At 39.6% G+C, this 12,581-nt stretch overlaps 1 protein-coding gene across 1 annotated transcript; it reads left to right on the forward strand.

Annotated features, from left to right (window-relative positions):
• Positions 1-6,276: 6,276 nt before the first annotated feature.
• Positions 6,277-9,759, forward strand: LOC6565028 (sodium-coupled monocarboxylate transporter 1). The gene is made up of 5 exons (XM_001991734.2): positions 6,277-6,686; positions 7,578-7,737; positions 7,796-7,861; positions 8,163-9,253; positions 9,385-9,759. Exons 1-5 carry the CDS (start codon positions 6,448-6,450, stop codon positions 9,638-9,640), a joined length of 1,812 nt encoding a protein of 603 aa, XP_001991770.1. The 5' UTR covers positions 6,277-6,447; the 3' UTR covers positions 9,641-9,759.
• Positions 9,760-12,581: the final 2,822 nt, after the last annotated feature.

Raw genomic sequence — 12,581 nt, forward strand, 5'->3', positions numbered from 1 at the left:
TGGTTACAATGGAGTCAAAGTGCGTTTGATAGGTCATCTAAATAGAAAAGTACACGCAATTTGTGTGCTGCGGGTCATTAGAAGAAATGACAGTAATAACGATAATTATGAATTTTATCCGATTAACCTGCGCCCGAAAGGTGCGTGGGTCAAATGACGGGGCATAAGTCAAAAAAAATGTGTAACGCTTCGGCTCGCTGCTTGCCACAGAATATATGTATATGTATAAATATACGAAGGAGCATGCGAGTATTCAAATATTAAGTGCAATGCGTGCCATTGAACAATTAATTCTTATCTACTTAAGAGGGGGAGAGGAAGGGTAGACACGACTGATGCAACAGTCCGCCCTTTGACAGTCATATTGTGACTGTCACTAAGCATTTCTAGTTCTATTTCCATTTCCATTTTCATTACCATATTCAGTTCGAGTACAAGTTTATGTGGCTTGCACCCAACTGCCTAACCATAACACCCTCCACCCTACTCGCATCAACGCCCAACACTCTGTTGGCATTTCTCACATGTCATCGTGAGGACCGTCAACTATGAGCTCCAATTGCGTGTCAAATGCGCTCAATTCTGTTATGACAATGCGTCGTAATTAGAGGCCACGCATAGGCTCGCCTCATCATAATGATAATGATGATGATGATGATGATGATGATGATGATGGTGGTGGTGCGTCAAGTTCAGTCCAGTTCTGTCCATCCAGCTAAGCCGCTAATATATGAGGCCAGCACTGGGCCCCTGGCTCTAGCTGGGTGTGTTCCGCACTTGATAAATATTATTGTAAAAGGGCCTGAGATTGTTGTCCACCGCCTTAAAAGTCAACTGGCAATGAATGCCAACCAAAATGAAATGAGTGCTCGCAAATTTGCATATGGCAACTAACCAATGACACACAAAACGCATGCTCACATGAATAGAATAGTTTTAGCCGTGGAAAGCAGACATCACAGTTGTTTCCTTACTTCTTTAGCAATCTGACACCATTACTAACACTTTGAGTCTGGTACAAATAGAGAATTCTGAAAAAATCGACCTGAAATTTAGAACATTGTCCCAAAGCGAAAATCGCTCTGCAAAAGTTCTTAAAAGAGAAAGGTTTTTTCTATAATTTATATTTCTTAATAAAAGCATACATTTTTAAACAGAATAAATGGAACCCTTTCTTTAGAAAACTTTTATATGCATTTTTAAACTTCTTAATAAGCTTGCATATTTTAAAATCTTGAAACTTAACAATAATAATATTAACTAACAAAAGATCAGTATTAGTCTGGTCGTTTTTAACCTTAAATTGTACGTTTCAAATTGCATTGGCGTCAACGTCAAATTATTTGTAAATTTCATTTTCATTGTTGAATAATTTATCTTTTTATTAGAATATATTTCAAATAAATATTCAGGACATCATTAGAAATGGAAATATTCTGTATATGGATGATAACAGCTCAGTTAATTAGTGTTAACTTAAGTCAATCATACGAACTGTTGGCCCTGTTTCATGACTGGCTCGCACGACAAGCGATGCATCGAGTTCCCCATAATTGGTCTTTATCGCAAAACGTGCGATTCTTAATTGAGTTTCGACACGACTTAAGATAATGCTTCGATTGCGACATTTACCGATGATCGCATTGAGTATTTAAGTGACTGATATTGACTTGTAAATCCAGTTAGGAACTAACACCTTAAGCAACAATATCACCAAAATGCATTTCCAAGCCGGATCTTTGACTATCTTTGCATGCGTTTTGGTTGTAGTCTGCAGTCTGCAAGCAGTAATGGCCCAAGTAAGAGAGCAAATTGGTTTTGAAACTGAGAATATAGCTTGAGTTTTTTGTTTTCAGGACTGTACCTTAGAGCAAATCCGCACGAATTTTATAAATAATTGCAAATCTTTTACCTTTTTGCCCCTTCCGTGTGAACAAGTAGCGGAGGTATGATATTAAATGATCTCTGATCATATATATATACATTTGATATTTATGTGATAATATGTTTTTTGATTTACAGAGTATTTTTGGACCAATTCTAAACGCATGCAAAGGCATTGTAGGCGTTGCACCTGCCGCAGACCCAGCAGCAGCTTGAATAATGCGATGATTATGAAAATTATCTCCAGATGACGACGGACCTTTGAACCTTTTGATCCACCATATCTATATCTATCTATATATACATATATCAAAATGTAATTAAATATCTTATTCCAATGACATGTCAGATAATAAATTAAAGTCTCTTTCAAGTAAATCAAAATGATTTTTAGTCGGTTTTTCTAAACAGTCAACTTGGTTCTACAAACTGGTCTGGGATCTTTTTAAAGTTACAGTGGCGATTCGTGAACCGTAGCAGGCCGACCAAAACCGTTAGGGCAACTAATTAAAACCACTTTAGAAATGCTTTCTCAACTGTAAAGTTAGCTATAAACAACGACCCAAAGCAAGTGCGAGTGTGCGAGTGTATACGCGTGCATGTGTCTGTTTGTGTGTATTCGAGTGTGTGTGGACCGAGCGAGACATATGCAACTTGAAACAAAATTAAAAAGCAAATAATATTCATGGTATTTCAGTAAGCGAGGCGGAGCAGCGCTAAAAAAATGCCAACATAATTCCAAATAATATTACAACACCTGCAGAAGCATTTCAAGTGCACAGACGCACATACACAAATACAAATACACAGCACTGTGTTAAATGTGTAAAAAGGGTTTTTCTTCTTGAAAATCCCTGCACTGAAATTAATTAATTTGCCGTTGCTCGCGTTTTACTGCCTCTCAAACATATGGGGAAAAATAATTTTACGACATCAAAAGATATTAGCTTAGTTTGTTGAAAGAAATACAATAAACTAATAAACTTAAAAAAATGTACATTGATCATTTTTTTCAGTAGAAAATGGAATTGAAGAATTGAACGCAACTAAAATCACATTCTCAAATATTTATTATATTTTTGCGAGTATTTAGACACAAGCCAGTTGGATGCCTTTGTATTTGTATAATTTGGAAATGAATACAGAATTTGCAGAGTTCATGTTCAGCGTGTATCGTGTACAATTTTTGATTCCGATACAAGTCTTTCTATGCATGTGTGTGTGTGTGTGTGTGTGTGTGTGTGTGTGTGTGTGTGTGTGTGCAGTCTCTTTCTCTTCCTTTCTCCCATCCTGCCAGATGCTAATGTAGTGGCACTTGCTGCTCATTTTACGCCTCGATTGACAGCAAAGTGCAGACGCTTTTCACAAGCGCTGCTATTGCAGCAAGAAAAAAATATAAAAATATAACTTAAAAAAACCTAATGCAATTTTAGTGCTATGTTTACAGAATTACAGACAGTACTGCCGAACCCAACCGGCAACTTCACAAGTATCCCAATCAAACGACTTACAGAGAATCTAAACCCCAATCCTATTTTTGGTATGACGAAAAATATAGAAAATAATCATTTTGGAATAGATGTGTAAGTTTTGCAAGAGAGTGATCGCCAAATAAAAAGCCAGTATCCATGTCAAAAGTTCCCTGAAATGTGCTTACCATGTATAACTCGGAGTTATTAAAATTGTAACTTAATGAGTTAATGTACTATAAATTGCATAGCTCACAACAATTAGGCAGTAAGCTTAACCCATGATTTTCAAAACTACATTTATTTGTAATAGCGCAGTTATTGGTGTTCCATAATTCGAGATAATTTCACATGTTGCTTTATTTCTTGGGCACAAATGGTTGATATTTTGGATTTACCGGCATATCAATTTAATATTTCTGATTCAGTCAAAGCTCATTTGCTGCTTATTGAAGCGTTGATCCAGTATTTAGTGACTGTAATTAGTCGGAACACATGCAATTGGCAATTAGCCGTTGCTAACGGACTTCAAACTATAAAAGACCTGTCACCGATTTTTGGCCACATCTATCTATCAAACCATGGCTTCAACTGGCATCTGTTTTGTGTTTGGGCTGTTTTTGTGCCTGTGCGCCTGCGCCTGGTCAGCTCCCTCAGTTGATAATTTGAGTGAGTTTGGTGAGCTGGAACGCACGATCAAGGAACTAGCCACGTCTGTGCTGGCCATGAGTGGTGTTGGTGGTGGTGGGATGGACACAGGTAAGTCCACTTCTGATTTCGTTCATTTACAAGATTTTCAAATTTTATTTTGTGTTTTTTTGTCAGGGGATGGCATCGTCGATGATTTTGATACGGATATGTTGGGCAGCAATGCCGAAGAAGCTTTATTTAATCTCAGAGAGTTTTATGTATGAGAATGAGAGAAGTTAACTGAACTCAGTTCTCGGTTCTGCTACACAAAGTTTGGCTTCACCGCAGCGCCCAAATTTGATTCAAAAACATTTTTGGATCTTTTTTTTTTGATTGAAATACATTTAAGCTTTGGCAACAATAATTACTTGAATTATTATTTGTTTATTGTACAAACGTCTCTCTCTTTCTCTCTCAAAAGTAGCAGTTTAACTCTATAGAACTAAGAGTTTTTAATAAAATTACATTCTATAATGGGATATAATTATATATGTGTGCATGGTGGATGAAATACTTTATATAACTTTTCACAATCAAAAATTCAGTTACTGTGCATATTGTCCGATTGTTGTTTAACTTTCAGTATAGACCGAAGGTGCGTTGAGACAAATTTGATCGGATATTGATCCGGGTTTTAATAGAAGACAGATGGACGGACGAACAGACAAGATCATATCGACTCGACTGTTGATACTGATCAAGAATACAAATACTTTATAAGATTGAAGATGCATCCTTCTACCAGTTATAAACATTTACATAAAACCGTTATACCCTTTTTGCCCGTTTTCAATGGCATATTGATCACCAGGCATATTGATTAAAACTCCCAATTTACTTTGTATTAATTGTCTACAATGCTCTCCATTATTATTTAAAATGAAATGTATTATGTCAGGAGCAGTCAAGCTAATTCTAATATTAACAAATATACTGAGCTTATTAATTTTCCTGTGTCGTAGTTAATCTTAAAAAAGTGTGTACACTATTTAAAAGAGAAAGACTTTAATCCTGATAGCTAAAATAAAAAAATAAATAAATAAATGCACTGGCAAATTACCCATTCTAAATGTGGCACGATCTATGCCTCACGTATCTATTTGCCTCCTTCTCTCTCTGTCGCGGTCAGCATATAGCTATCTCTCCTCCACGTCGGCCTACATAGGCAAAACTCGAGCCAGTTACTGAGCTCAATTTGCGCGCTAAATCTAATCAACTTAATTCACGCCACCGATTTCTACACATATGCACAAATGGCACCCTAAATAACCCCAGGGGGGGCTTTCCAAAGACAAAGTCTCGTCTACACTGATGATGATCTAGTGTCAAATCGGGGTGTTCATCAAGTAGGTTCAAACGACGATATGCAGGTAAATAATACGATGTAAGCAGACGAACTTGAAGGTGTCGGTTGTTGGTGCCTCTGACTGTCAACCTAAAACGAAAAATATGAGAAATCTGTCATAAGAAGTAATTGAACTAATTGCTGGACTTGAGGATATCCTGAAAGCAAATCGAATGTACAACAAAATACAAATATATCGTGTATTAGTTGATTTCGATATTTTTGGGAAAGGGAGAGACGCAAGGAAAATTGAATACATAACTTAAAATTTAAAACATTTCAAAAACTGAACTTTCCCTCTGTTGGAATGTATGTGAGGATAAAATCATCGAGGTTCAGAGAATCACCATCCACTACATATACCCTTTTTACACGTTTACTATGTACAGGGTATACAACAACAACAAAAATGGCATACATAATATCATTGATAATAATAAATGAAACAAAACGAGGAACGAGCTCACAGCTCACATGCGAAGTCCGAGATTGTTAAAACAAATTTAAATTAAAATTAACAAGAAACATCATCTATCTTAGGCACATCGAATATCGCATACGCTAGCAGACCTATATAATATATAATATATATAATAATAATTTATATATATGTCAATCGATTTTTCAAATGGGAAGCAGATGATAATGATAATAAAAATAATAATATTCATAATGATAATAATTATAGGTTTCGTTAAAAATGTTGTTGCTTATGGTAAAATACTTGATAACATAATTCTAATACCCTTGGCAAGGGTATTCAAGTGTAAGCGACTGCCACTCGGTCTTTTGCTCAGCTGTAGTGACCGAGCAGAAGAAAACTAGGTAGGCACCATCCAACGATCCAACTGTGCATCCATTGGATGTGGCATGTGTGTCTATCAGTTACGTCTGATGCGTGCAGCTGAACAGAAGCTTTTGGTGGCTGTAGCGGACAGCGGACAGTGCCACTCGTGACTGCGTGAATAATCGATTGATCGGCTAATCGATAATCCGATTCGTTTTTTTTTTGTTGTTTTTGTTATCGGTGTGCTGCTGTGTCCTTTCACTGTGTGCGCCATGCATGTGAATGAGCTGCGTGCCAACCTGCAAAGCTTCGGCTGGCCGGACTATCTGGTCTTTAGCCTCATGCTGGCCATTTGCGCCTTTATCGGCATCTACTTTTGCCTGCAGATGCGCCGGGAGTCCAGACAGCTCAAGGCCAGCGGAAGCGAGGAGGCGGCCAAAAGTGCCGCCTCTTATTTAGTCGGCGGCAGAAAAATGAAAATATTTCCAATAAGTATGTCACTCATTGCGAGGTGAGTAAAGCAAAGTTATAATTTTGAAAAAGACCAAAAATTAGCTTCCATTTTTTTGAGAGAGCATGATATCATTGTAAATTCTTTTAACACCTTGTTTCCTGTGCATATCGTTAATCACAATCGTATGACGAAGTTCATTTTTCTTTTCTTAAATAAACAAACTTTCATGACAGTGTTCTCAAATAAGACTGTTTATGCAATTGAGAAGATAGTGATTACGAGTAAGACTTTAATGACAAATAACAATCGTCATCCACTGTGGTTTTAAATGAATGCAATTTATTTGTAACAACATTGTTAACTTTTCTCTTAATACAATATGCAAGTTTACCTTTGTTTCTACCTGAAAGAGTCATGTTTTTAGTTTGATCACAGTTTAACTGACTTGTAGACTTTATAAACTATGTGTTCTGCCTGAGTAAATGGATTAATCATTGGTTTTATCAGTTAATATTATGTTATATATGTATATATATTCGTTGTCTGGAATAAGTGGAGTCAGCTGTGAATATTTATAGTGTAAACGATGCTTATCTACACATCAAATCAAAATGTTGCATAATTTCTAAATGATTCGTAAGAGTGGCGACAGACTAGATTCCAACGCCGGAAATAAGTAACCCGTATATGGGAAATTCAAATTGCGATTACGACAGGGGCATAATCAACGCCTCCGACGATACTGGCGGCTGTCTGCTAATTGAATTGCTTAAAACGCGCTTTGATCTCGAAAGTAATTCAGGAACAGTTCCGCATGAAGGTCAAGTATCTAAGTCAATTGCCTCTGACATCTGTGGGCCTTTCAGTGTATACAGTTGAAACTGAGCTAATGCAGTTTGTGTATTATAATTTGTATGTTTCTGGTTCTTCATCTTCTACTCCAATCAGCTTCATTTCGGGCATCACACTGCTAGGCACACCAACCGAGGTTTACCTGTACGGCTGTCAGTACATGTACATCATGGGCTCCCTGGTGCTAATGGGGTTTTGCATGTACTACATCTTTCTGCCAGTATTCCATGAACTGAACCTGATATCCACCTACAAGGTATGTGTAGATTAACTCAGAATGCTGCGAAACAAACTAAATTTGTATTTGGATATAGTATCTGGAACAGCGCTACAATCGCAGTATGCGCCTATTTGGATCAGTTATGTTCATAATAGCATCGGTAAGTGATTATCTTTGAACTATTTGAACTATCATAAGCAAAGCTGATAAGGACACGGAATATTATCCATAAAATCTACAGCATTTTGGTTTTCATAGGAAAAACACAAATTTTGTATAAAAAAAACCTAAAATTGAACACGAGAAGATTATTAGACAATAATAATTCGGAAGCAGTTGATTGAGTCGAGCGACTGTAAAAATCAGAAATCCTTAAGTGATGAAATGTTCATACGATGCCAGCTTATTCACTTGATTTCAACTTGCAAATGTCTCTTGCTATTTTTGATTCTCTCTGATAGGTATTATGGCTGCCAATTGTGATCTATATGCCGGCCATCGCCTTTAATCAGGCAACTGGGGCAAACATTCACATTGTGACGCCGTGTGTCTGCGTTGTGTGCATCTTCTATACGTGCATTGGTGGCCTCAAGGCAGTCGTGTGGACGGATGTCATCCAGACACTGATCATGTTTGGTGCGATGGCCCTGGTGCTGATCAAGGGCACAATCGATATTGGGGGACCAAGCGTTGTTTGGCAGCGGGCCCAGCAAACGGCACGCATTGAGTCGCCCAACTTCGATCTGGATCTTAAGGAGCGCTACACATTCTATTCGCTGGTGCTGGGAGGCGTGGCGCACTGGCTCAAATCGAATGCCATCAGCCAGAATATGATCCAGCGGTATTTGTCGTTGCCAACGCTCAAACATGCACGCATCGCCCTCTGGTCATTTATAGCTGGAGTGCTTGCATTTTTGGCCATCTGCGGGTATACGGGTCTGCTCATCTATGCCACGTATGCGGATTGTGATCCACTGGAGACGAAGCTGGCGCAGCGCAATGATCAGCTGCTGCCGCTGCTCGTCATGGACACATTTGGCTCATTTCCCGGTATGCCGGGCATCTTTGTTGCCGGGGTTTTCAGTGCGGCCCTCTCCTCGCTCTCCACCGGTCTCAATTCACTCTCGGCCGTTGTGCTGGAGGACTTTGTGAAGACGTTTCACCACGAGCCACTTACTGAGACGCAGACCGCTTTTGTAATGCGCAGTGTTGTCCTCATCTTTGGCATTATCTTTGTTGCTCTGGTCTTCATCGTGGAGAAGCTGGGCGCCGTTTTACAGCTGACCATTACGCTAACTTCGGTGGCCAATGGACCACTGCTGGGCATTTTCACAGCGGGCGTTATGCTGCCCTGGGTGAACTCGAACGGCGCCCTTCTCGGCGGCGTCACCTCCCTCATCGTCATGGTTTGGATGTGCTTCAGTGCACAACACGATCTGGTCACCGGCGACATCGTCTACCAGCGTAAGCCCTACTCCACGCTCGGATGCAACTACACGTTCGACGGAGAGCGACGAGCATTTAGCAGCCTGCCGCTGGATGATGCCATCAGGTGAGTTGCATTTCAATAGATGAATTAGTTCAATCACCTGATACCCCTAGATATTTTCAGTTTCCCGATCATGGGTTAGCAACTATTTTTAAATTGAAACTGTATTTTTGTTCATTTTTCTGATATTGCAGCCCGGCGTCTGAGGCTCCCTTTCAGCTGTATCGCATCTCTTATCTGTACTTCACCCTCTTCGGTGCCCTGTTGGCCATTGTGGTTGGACTGGTGACGAGCCTGCTGCTGCGCGAATCCGATCTGGATGCGATAGACAGCCGTCTGCTGACTCCGTTTGTACGGCGTTGGCTGGAGCGACGTCGCAGCCGAGGCACGCGGCTGCCGGCTGGAAAGCAGCCGGAGAAGCACAAAACGATGCAGGAGACGACAACGTGAGCGGTGGGGAGGGAGTGGGTCACTGTATGTATGTGTGTCGGTATATGTACAGTCGGCCAAAATGTTCCTTTGCTAGCTTAGTAAATATTTGAAATTAAATAAAATAAAATTCATATTTATTTGGTCATTGTGCCTGCCCGCTCCATCCGCTGTTAAATGGGTTCAAAGCAGCTGCTTTCTCTGTAATTAGAAGAGTGCCCGCAGTGATGGAATTGGAACTGATTCCGGACTGGACCCATAGCCCCACTTGTCTGACTTGTGTGAACCTTTGCCAAATCAAAGCCAACTACTAAACAAATTAACACAAAAAAAAGCAGGCAAGAACGAGACCAAAAAAAAGTGTAACTAAAATTGTGCCAGCCAACTTACAAAACCAATGCAGGTTGAGGGGTTAGGGGTTACGGTTAAGGGTTTGCCCTTTAGTCGTGCTGTTAATTGAATATTTACTGTTGTTTATATATGTGTCTGTGTGTGTGGGAGTGCGTGTGTGTATGTGTGTATGTGCATGGGCAAACCAACTCAACTAACTACTTATTAGTAGTCATTGCCACCCTGCTGCTGCTGCTGCTGCTCAAGTCTCTGCCTCTGTGTAGTGTTCATTTGTATGTTTAGGTCGCTTATGCAGCAAATTGAATTGTTAATTAGCTGACAAATGCTTGTGAAATTAGTTTTCAGCTGGACAAGAAGAACAACAAGCAAACGCATTGCCAATCACAGTCCATAAAAATCTATTTAAGTTTTGAGTTGTAGTAAAGTCAGCACAACCGTTGCACACAAGATCATCTGCTAGAACTGAGAAGCAGACCACCAGTCCTAAAAAATGAAAGGGGATGAAGAACAAGAACTCCCACTCTTCTCGTTACACACAAATATGCTGTATAGAATTTCCATAGCTAGTTGGCTGTCTCTTAATTAGCCGCTACAAAAATAAGCTCGCACAAAAGACAGCGGCGAAATGTCATCAGAATGCATAATGACAACGGTTCGTTATGGACACCATGGAAAAGGGGGTGTGCCGGGTGCTGGCCTGCGGCAAATGGGAAGCCCAGGTGCAAATCTCAAAAACAGACATGGCACATGTGCGCCACCTTGCGGCGCATTCAAAACTACTCGTATGCATGGACAAATCCAGTGACAGCGACAGCGACTGCGACTGCGACGGTGGCAGCGACAGTTGTCATATGGGTAGATTGTTTTCGGCCACGACGGAAACGGAAGCTGCCCCGCTAACTTGCCTGCCGCACTCTCTGCCACCAATAACAACAGCAGCAGCAGCAACAACAACACAAACAACAACAACAACAACAGGTACAAGCACCGCTCAGTTAACTTGTTTATGTCGCTGTTCGCTTTAGTGTAATTTTTTATGTTGGCGTATAATTTGTTTTTGCCCTGCTCTCTTAGACCCTGTAATTGAAGCATATTAGCATATAAGGCAATCATAAGATATTATATATTTTAAGTACATTGTTCAACTATGAATATTTATATTTCAAATTTGCCAATCAATTTGGAGAAGAAAAGAAATGAAAAGTTTAGTCTAGTTTTACTTTTATATATCATTTATATTTTAAACATTAATCAATTTACTGAAAGGTTATTAAAAATTAATTTGAAAAAATTATGACATAAACATAAATAGGTTTTACCGTCTTCTAGTTTGCAAAATCATATCAACATTTCGTAATGCTAAGCAATACATGAAAAATATTATTTAACTTATAGCATTTAGTTCATTATTACAAACATTATTAAAAGAAAGTTACAAACATATACAAATTTTTCTTAGATTACAATTTTACAAGTTATATTTTCGAATAATATTTTTATATATTCAACCTAATCAACTAACTGTATTCCATATACATATTTTTTTTCAAATTTAGAAAAATTACTCAGATATCTTAGCAACGATAATAATGTGTTCTCGCTATGAAACATCAATATTTCTGTTGTTGTTTTTTTTTTGTTGTTTTGTTGCCGAAGTTTCGTTGTTTTGCCATTCGTTGCTTTGCTCTCGACTCCCCAATCGTAGCGCACTAGGGAAAGAACAAATTTAACTTCAAACAAAACACTCGCATACAAATACAGCTGTTGACTGAGCTGCCCTGGCGGCTATAAATGCCAGTGACAATTTGCAGCGGGTTTACAAGTAAACCATACACGCCCCCAACCGCCAGGCCGACCCCTCTTAGCTCGACCCAAACCCGTTGCCAAGAAAGGTGCCTGTCGAGATGGCGGCGTTTGAGGCTACTGCTGCTGCGGCACAAAAGTCATTTTTGATTGTTTTCATGAAAATGAACATAGAAAAATTATAATTAAAATTCATATGGAAATTGTCGAAAAAAGCAGATTCTGCTCTGCTCTGTCCGAACAATGGAACGTTGGCCTTGTTGTTGCTGCTGCTGCTGCTGTTGTTGTTGCTGCTGTTGTTGTTGCAGGCCAAAAAAGATTTCATCTGAAAAACCTAAAGACCAAAGAAATGCAACTGGGGGCAATGAACATTTTTTCGGGGGCATGGCAGCTCGATGGGGAAGGGGAGAAGGGGTGGCAAAGTGGTGGGAACGAGTCGGTTGAGCTGCGGGCGTATTGTTTGTGGAACATGTGTTAAGCACACAGATACAGCAACACACACACACACACACACACACACACACACACATGCACATGAACATGCACACAAAGGCAAACGCACACAGACTACATGAAACGACAACAATGTCAGGTCTAACAATATTAGGAGAACGGCCTCCACCTGAACCAGCCACACGCCCCATTCTCTTAAGCAACCACCCCCGCTGCCTGGCCACCTCCCAGTGGCCCCAGTGGGCAATGCAAAATGGTCAGGCAAACGCATGCCGGCTGCTCATTTTCTTGTTGTCGTTTAATTTTGGCACTTTTCCTACACTTTTATGCGATAAAATATTTAATTATATTTGGC

Source organism: Drosophila grimshawi, unplaced genomic scaffold (genome assembly GCF_018153295.1).
Source record: "Drosophila grimshawi isolate 15287-2541.00 unplaced genomic scaffold, ASM1815329v1 contig_848, whole genome shotgun sequence".
NCBI classification, from domain to species: domain Eukaryota; kingdom Metazoa; phylum Arthropoda; class Insecta; order Diptera; family Drosophilidae; genus Drosophila; species Drosophila grimshawi.

Bases quoted from the DNA above. Each gene is read 5' to 3' on its own strand.
- LOC6565028 (XM_001991734.2), top strand. From the start codon at position 6,448: ATGCATGTGAATGAGCTGCGTGCCAACCTGCAAAGCTTCGGCTGGCCG. The intron at 7,862-8,162 runs GTAAGTGATTAT...TCTCTCTGATAG, and splicing joins TTATGTTCATAATAGCATCG to GTATTATGGCTGCCAATTGT. The intron at 9,254-9,384 runs GTGAGTTGCATT...CTGATATTGCAG, and splicing joins CCGCTGGATGATGCCATCAG to CCCGGCGTCTGAGGCTCCCT.